The sequence below is a fragment of the Propithecus coquereli genome, unplaced genomic scaffold (genome assembly GCF_000956105.1).
Source record: "Propithecus coquereli isolate 6110/MARCELLA unplaced genomic scaffold, Pcoq_1.0 Scaffold122, whole genome shotgun sequence".
NCBI classification, from domain to species: Eukaryota; Metazoa; Chordata; class Mammalia; order Primates; family Indriidae; genus Propithecus; species Propithecus coquereli.
The window spans coordinates 2907361-2915455 of NW_012136303.1; the positions used below are offsets into that span (position 1 = coordinate 2907361).

General features: G+C 52.6%; 1 protein-coding gene across 1 annotated transcript in view; it reads left to right on the forward strand.

Moving 5' to 3' along the window:
• Positions 1–6752, forward strand: part of SNTA1 (syntrophin, alpha 1) — a 24699-nt gene extending 17947 nt beyond the window's left edge. Inside the window, exons 4-8 of the mRNA XM_012637730.1 lie at positions 1850–2057; positions 2206–2336; positions 4965–5161; positions 5827–6014; positions 6116–6752. Coding sequence (XP_012493184.1) covers positions 1850–2057; positions 2206–2336; positions 4965–5161; positions 5827–6014; positions 6116–6208 — 817 coding nt within the window. The 3' untranslated portion in view covers positions 6209–6752. The remainder of the gene's footprint in view (positions 1–1849; positions 2058–2205; positions 2337–4964; positions 5162–5826; positions 6015–6115) is intronic.
• The last annotated feature ends 1343 nt before the right edge of the window (positions 6753–8095 follow it).

Sequence of the window (8095 nt, forward strand, 5' to 3'; positions counted from 1 at the left end):
CTCAGGCTGGTTTCAAACTCCTGAGCTCAAACAATGCGCCCGCCTCGGCCTCCCAGAGAGCTAGGATTACAGGCGTGAGCCACTGCGCCCAGCCTAATTTTTTTTTTTTTGAGACAGAGTCTCACTCTCTTGCACGGGCTAGAGTGAGTGCCGTGGCGTCAGCCTAGGTCACAGCAACCTCAAACTCCTGAGCTCAAACGATCCGCCCACCTAGGCCTCCCAGAGTGCTAGGATTACAGGCGTGAGCCACCTCGCCCGGCCTTCCTCTGCCATTTTTATTATGGGTTTCTTCTTCATTGGAGGCAGGATGGTGGCTGCATCTCCAAGCATTGTGTCTATATTCCAGACAGAAAAAAGGCAAAAGGCAAAGAGACTTTTCTCCTGGTATTTTGGCCATCTATTGCTGGAATAACAAACCCTCCTAAAGTTTAGTGGCTTAGAAAATAATATTATTTCTCACAATTCTTTAATGTGGGCTGACTCAGGCAGTCAGTTCTGCTCTTCGTGGAATCCGCTGGAGCTGGAAGTCCAAGATGGCTGCTTCACCCCTGTCTGGTACTTCAGCTGGGATGGTTGGAAGAGTTAGGGGCTGGCTGTGCATTTCTCTTTCCATATGGCCTTTCCACATTCCCAGCTTATGTGTCCTCAGAGCATGTTGCTCTCAGGGTAACTGGACCTCATCTTCTCTTTTTTTAATGCATTATTTTTTTAGAGATAGTGTCTGGCTCTGTCACACGGGCTGGAGTGCAGCGACGTGATCATAGCTCACTGCAGGCTGGACCTCATGGGCACAAGGGATCCTCCTGCCTCGGCCTCCCAAAATGCTGGGATTACAGGCATGAGCCACCATGCCTAGCCTAGACTTATTATATGGTGGCTTGGAAATGCCAGAATGTCACTTCTGCCAAATTTGCTTTGTCAAACCAAATCACAAGGTCGAGGGGAGGAGAAATGAATTCCCCTCTTGCTGGGAGAAGTGGTTTATGCGCACAGGGAGGGAGGGATTTGGCAGAGGCCATCTCTGGAGACTGACTGCCACACCTAGGAAGGGACACCCTCTTCAGAGACTTCTGTCTGTATCTCATTGGTCAGAACTGGGTCCCATGGTCGGCCCTTGCTGCAGGGAGGCTGGGAATTCAAGTATTTTGCTTTCAACTTCTGCAGTAGTGGAAGGCAGAGGTGAAGGGTGCGGGGTGGGTGTTGTTTGAGAGCCTCTGCCGTCTGCCTCACTCCATCCAGTACCGAGATGCCAAAGGGTAGTGAGTGTTTAATGCCTCACAGATCATTTTGAAAATCCTCTCCCTGTTGCTACTCCTGTTGGAACCTCCCTGAAACTCGCCTCCACCCTTGCCTGCCTGGCAGTGGTCCTCCCTTCTCCCCCGCCATTCCCCCAGCTCTTTGTTATGTAGATCAATGTGGCCTCTCAAGTTTCTTCTTTAGTTTAGTGTTTGTCTCTGTTAGTGAATGACTTGGTTCTGTGCAAAAAGGAGAACCGGTGAGCTGGCCCAGCAAGAGAATCTTCCTTAGAAACCAGGAGAAAAGGGCAAGATCATGAATTGTCACACAGTAATAATTTTGTCTGCATCACACGTTTGAGTGTGTGTGTGTATGCGTTTTGTGCATATGTGCATATGTTTGTGTATGGCATAGTCTCTTGTCCCTAGACCCCTTGAAGCCCCAACAACTGTGGCTGGTGGCCCAGCAGTGAGCATTGCTCCTGATTCTCTCACGGATGTCCCCCGTGGTTTCTCTTCGTTTGGTGGTGGGTGGGGTTTCTTGGGCCAGATTTCAGGGTTGGGCAGCTGCAGCCTAGTGGTCAGGCCCCGCTCCACCCCATTTGTACCTGCAGGTATCTGGAGATCTGTTCAGCAGATGGCCAAGACACCCTATTCCTGAGGGCCAAGGATGAAGCAAGCGCAAGGTCGTGGGCAGGTGCCATCCAAGCCCAGGTCAACGCCCTGGTGCCCTGGGTCAAGGACGAGCTGCAGGCACTGCTGTCAGCTACTGGCTCTGCTGGGAGCCAGGATATCAAGCAGATCGGCTGGCTGACTGAGCAGGTGCCTGCCCCATCGGGACCTGTCCCTCCCTTTGTTTTCCTCCCTTGGAGCTGGCCCTGTTTTCAGTGGCCCTCATCATTTCCCTGCACCCTGGCCCTCTGACCTCTCCCCTCCCCACCTCCCCTCACTGCTGCTTTGCCCCCTGCAGCTGCCCAGTGGGGGCACAGCCCCCACCCTGGCCCTGCTGACCGAAAAGGAGCTGCTTCTGTACTGCTGTCTCCCCCAGACCCGTGAGGCCTTCAGCCGGCCGGCCCGCACTGCCCCACTCATCGCCACCAGGTACCCAGAGCTCGGCGGGGGGGAGATGCTCCAGAGGGGCCCCAGAAGCCAGGAACTCCAGCCCTGTTCTACCCTGAGTTATCCCCAGGTGACCTGAAGCAAGCATCTGCCCCGTCTGGGCCTTGTTTTCCTCATCTGTGAAATGGGAGCTTTCAACAGAAGGATGTGAGGTTTCACCAGCCACTCATTCATTGACACCTACACCTTGTGCTGCATGGTTCGGGGGACACAGAGCTGACCCCAGCAGTCTCTCCCCTCAGGGAAAACACAGTCTGATGGGGGAGACAGACCCAGAAACAGCCATTGCAGTGCAGGGCTTGTAGGAGCCACTTAACTGGCCTGGTCTGGAAAGGCTTGAGGGAGGAGGTGATGTCTGAGCTGGACTCTAACAGCTGAGAAGACGTTTGCTGTTTAAGAAAGAGTGGAAGAGGCCAGGCACGGTGGCTCACGCCTGTAATCCTAGCACTCTGGGAGGCCGAGGCAGGAGGATCGCTCAAGGTCAGGAGTTCAAGACCAGCCTGAGCAAGAGCGAGACCCCGTCTCTACTAAAAATAGAAAGGAATTAGCCAAACAACTAAAAATAGAAAAAATTAGCCGGGCATGGTGGCGCGTGCCTGTAGTCCCAGCTACTCAGGAGGCTAAGGCAGGAGGATCGCTTGAGCCCAGGAGTTTGAGGTTGCTGTGAGCCAGGGTGACGCCACAGCACTAGCCCGGGCAACAAAGTCAGACTCTGTCTCAAAAAAAAAAAAAAAAAAAGAAAGAGTGGAAGAGCATCTCATGCAGGGAGAATATCATGGTCAAAGGCACAGAGGCATGGAGGACTTATAGCATGTTCATGGAGCTGTGAGTGTGGTATAATGGGAATGCAGATTTCATGCAGGAAGCAGAGAGAAGCGAGATGGGGATTTGGCAGGGCTGGTCTCGCAGAGCCTCTATTGCCTGGTTAAGGCACGTCAACCTTACCTTTAGAGTTGTGGCGGTGTTGAAGGAAGGGTTTAAGCCAGGGCGCAAGGTGACTCTGGTTGTGTTTTAAAAGACTCCCTGTGGCTGCCACGTGGAAGAGGCCCTGAAGAGTGCAGGGCAGAGGCTGGGAGGCTGATACAGTCGTGCAGGAGAGATGATGGCGGCTGGGGGAGGTGGAGGTGGGTGGAGGCAGCAGATGGCGAAGAAAGGCAACATTTGCATTGGAAACCACATGGGTGGTAAAATTAACAGGGCTTAGCGCTTGCCAGATGGGGAGGGCGAAGGAGGTGTCCGGAATGAACAGGAGGTTTGGAGCCTGTGTCTGGGTGAGCATGGGACTGGGGGTGGGGGTGCAAAGGGAGGAGGCTGGGGCGAGATGCTGAATCAAGTCCAAAGTGTGTGTGGGATGGATAGGAGCTTGGATGGGAAGCTTGGGGACTTGCAGATCTGTAGCTCAGGGCTGGAAAGTGGGAGACTGGGCATCAGCAGCAGCTCCAAGGGGAAAGGAGCTGCAGCAGAGAAAGTGGGAGGAAAGAGGAGCAAAGAGGGGCATGGGCCAGAACTCTGAGGTCTGCTGCCCAGAGAGAGTCAGTGGCGTCCCTAGGCCACACAGCAAGTGCAAGTCAAGTTGCAGGGTCTAAGGGCAACTTGTCTCCTTACCCCAGGCTGGGCTCTGGCCCTTGTGTTGGGAGTCTACTGGATAATTAGGTCATGGATTGTCTGCCTAATCGAGTGACAAATGTTCATTGAGCACCTACTATGTGTTAGGCATGATTTTAGTTACTGGGAATACAGTGATGAACAAAAGACAGATTTCTACCTTAGCTGACATTCTAGTGAAAAGACAGGAAAAACCCAACTGAAACAAATAAATAAAAAGTATAGGCCGGGCGTGGTGGCTCATGCCTGTAATCCTAGCTCTCTGGGAGGCCGAGGCGGGCGGATTGTTTGAGCTCAGGAGTTCGAAACCAGCCTCAGCAAGAGTGAGACCCCGTCTCTACTAAAAATAGAAAGAAATTAGCTGGACAACTAAAAATACATAGAAAAAATTAGCCGGGCATGGTGGCACATGCCTGTAATCCCAGCTACTTGGGAAGCTAAGGCAGAAGGATCCCTTGAGCCCAGGAGTTTGAGGTTGCTGTGAGCTAGGATGACGCCACGGCACTCTAGCCCGGGCAACACAGTGAGACTCTGTCTCAAAAAAAAAAAAAAATGAATAAATAAAAAGTATAATTTCTGGTACCATGATGAAAAAGGAAGGCCAGTGCGTGACAAGGGTGCTAATAGGGGTGGGGGGAGGGTGCAGTCAGGGAAGGCTTCTCAGAGAAGGTGACACTTAAGCAAAGATCTGAAGGAAGTGAGGGAGCGAGCAATGCTGATAATTGGGGAAGGGTGTTCAGGCAGAGGGAACAGCATGTGCACAAGTGTGAGGCAGGTGCGTACCTGGTATGTGTGAGGACAGCAGTGCAGCTGGAGCTGAGGGAGCAAGGGGGAAGCGGGCAGGGGGTGTCTCCTGCTGAGTCAGTCAGTTCCCACTGGCAAGCCCTCCCCCGTTAGGTGGTAAAGGACTCACAGGGTCCCTTCCCAGGTCACTGCCCCCTTTGCCCAGAACTATTTGTCCCCTGCCCAAAGCCTCATGCTTAGCCCTGTGCTCCCCATCCCCAGACTGGTGCACTCAGGCCCCTCCAAGGGCTCGGTGCCCTACGACACAGAGCTCTCCTTTGCCCTACGCACGGGCACACGCCATGGTGTGGACACTCACCTCTTCAGCGTGGAGTCACCACAGGAGCTGGCTGCCTGGACCCGCCAGCTAGTGGATGGCTGTCACCGGGCCGCCGAGGGTGTGCAGGAGGTGTCTACAGGTGCGCTGGGTGGATCTGGGAGTGCCTTTCTGGTAACGAGCCTCTTATCCCCAGAGGCAATCAAGCTTCCTTCATTAGGGTGCTTCAGGAGGGGCATAGAAAGTAGGATTTGGGCTCTTCAAGAACCTTCTGTTTCGGATGTGCAGGTACCCCAGCAGGTAGAGAGAACTCTTACCCCTGGGGTTTTTCTTGCTCTGGTTTTGTGATTCTGCTGGTGAGGATGCGAGAGATGGCACTTGGTGTAGGGGTGCCAGATAAAATATAGGACATCCAGTTAAATTCAAATTTCAGATAAATTAGTATGTCCAAATTATTGTTTATCTAAAATTTAAATTTAGCTGGGCAATTCTACGGGTCTCTAAGGGCCACGTTTGGTAAGTCTGTTGATGTAGACTTATAGGGAGTGGGCCTCCTGTCCATGGCAGATTTTTAAGCTCCTCCTTTCTACTTATGGTGCTGCTAGAAGTGGGACTAGAAGTGGGTGTAGGTTCTCTGAGGCTGGAGCTGTTTCAGTAGTTTAGGGTACGGGTGTCATGACAAACAGTGAGCCTCCCATCGCTGGAGGTATTCAAGCCCTACCTCGTGGAGCTGCAGTGGGGGTTGGAGGTCACGCTTGTGGTCTCTGAGCTGCTGGCTGTGCCTGTGCCCACATGCCCTCCCTGCAGCCTGCACGTGGAACGGCCGTCCCTGCAGCCTCTCTGTGCACATTGACAAGGGCTTCACACTGTGGGCGGCTGAGCCAGGCACGGCCCGAGCTGTGCTGCTCCGACAGCCCTTCGAGAAGCTGCAGATGTCCTCAGATGATGGTGCCAGTCTCCTTTTCCTGGACTTTGGGGGTGCTGAAGGCGAGATCGTGAGTGAAGGGCTGCCTCTCCACCCTGGGGAGGAGGGGGTATGTTCTCCTGGAGGCCAGGCTGGACGGGCCCCTGACCCTTCTCTCCATCCACCCTACAGCAGCTGGACCTGCACTCGTGTCCAAAAACCATGGTCTTCATCATCCACTCCTTCCTCTCGGCCAAAGTCACCCGCCTGGGGCTCTTGGCCTAGAAGTCACCTGGTGCACTAGCCCTGAAGAGGGGGCATCCATCACATGGCCTGGCCTGGGCCTCCACCAACTGCCTGCTCACCACGGGGCCGAGGGAAGGGAGAGGAGAGGAACATGGGCCTCAGAGACCCAGCCCCCAAGGGAGCTGGATTGGTCTTGGGGACTAGCACCCAGACCCAGGACATAGTGGGTCCTGCCTGTGACGGGGTGACCTTCCCGCTGCCCACCTCCACCAGTGCCTTTTGCAGAGAGATATTTTGTGTACACAGAAGCCATTCCGAGCCTGGGACCTGCCCCTGCGAGGATCCTGACTCCAGCCAACAGCAGAGCTGCCAGGCCTCCTAGAGGTCCCTAAGCCACCCCCAGAGGTCCCATCTGAAGTTGGAGTCCCCTGGGGTCAGTGGCAAGAGAAGGAAGAGGAGTCTTTCTGTTCATTTTCCCCTCAGCCTCACCACCTTGGTGTATCTGGTTTTTCTCTTCATCCTCTCTCTCTCCTCTTTATTCTTGGGTAAATAAACAGCCTGTGAACACATAGGCAGCCTGGCCTGGTGTCTGTGGTTTGTGACTTGGCCATTGGGCCCTGTGGTGGCCCCTGAAGTCCCACAGTGGACCAGACCAGGACTGGGGCCACTTTTCCTGAAGAGGAGCATACCTTTACTACAGGGGCAAAAGGAAAGCGTATTGGTTATCTTATTGTTGTGTGACAAATTACCCAACATTTAGCAGTTTAAAATGACAACCATTTATTATCTCTTAGGTTCTGCGGGTCAGGAATTTGAGAGGGGCTAAACTGGGTCACTTGTGTCTTAGGGTTTCTCATGAAGTTGCAGTGGAGATGTCAGCTGGGGCTGCAGTCATCTGAAAGCTTGACTGGGGCTGGAGGATCCACTTGCAATATTGCTCACTCACGTGGCTGTGGTAGGAGGTCTCAGTTCTGCATTGTGTGAGCCTAACCACAGAGCTGCTTGAGTCTCCTCGTGAAATGGCAGCGGGCTTTCCCCATAGTGAGATGCAAACAGAGAGCAGGGAGGAAGCCATAATGCCTCTTGTGACCCAGTCTTGGATGCCATATACTGTCACTTCTGCTTTATTCTAGTCATTAGAAATGAATCACTAGCCAAGCATGGTGGCTCACGCCTGTAATCCTAGCACTCTGGGCAGCCGAGGCGTGAGGATTGCTTGAGCTCAGGAGTTCAAGATCAGCCTGCTCAAGAGTGAGACTCCGTTTCTAAAAAGAAAAAAAAGAAAAAAAAAAAAGAAAAGAAGAAGGGAATCACCAAGTTCAGCCCACACTCAAGGGGAGGGGAATTAGATTCCACCTCTTGAAGAAAGGAATGCCAAAGAATTTGTGGACCTATTCTAAAACAATCATAGAGAGCCTCAGGCCCCTTTCTTGCAGAAGGGAGGTCAGGTGGAACATGCTTCAGAAGCTGTGATGTGCCAGCCAGATGGGAGTAAGCGCTGGTCATAACTCCCCGCTTGCTTGCATTGTCCAGAAAGTCACAATGACAACAGCAATGGTGACTAGCATTTAGAAAGCGGTTGCAATCTTGCAGGCACCATACTAGATACTGTGCATCTGTGTGTCACTGGGTCCTCACCACACGCCTGCATGGTGGGCACATTTATCTCCATTTCACAGATAAGGAAACGGGGGCTCAGAGAGGGACAGTAAGTTGCCCAAAGTCACATAGCTATGAAGTGTTTGAGCTGGGATTCAGATCAGGTCTGTCTGACTTCAAAGCCCTTGTTCACCTTAGAGACTTTCTGGCTCTGCCCCATCACTAGAAGTATAATACAAGCCATTTATGTAATTTAAAATTTTCTAGTAGCCACATTATAAAAAGTTAAAACAAAGGTGGAAATAATTTTAATAATATATTTTATTT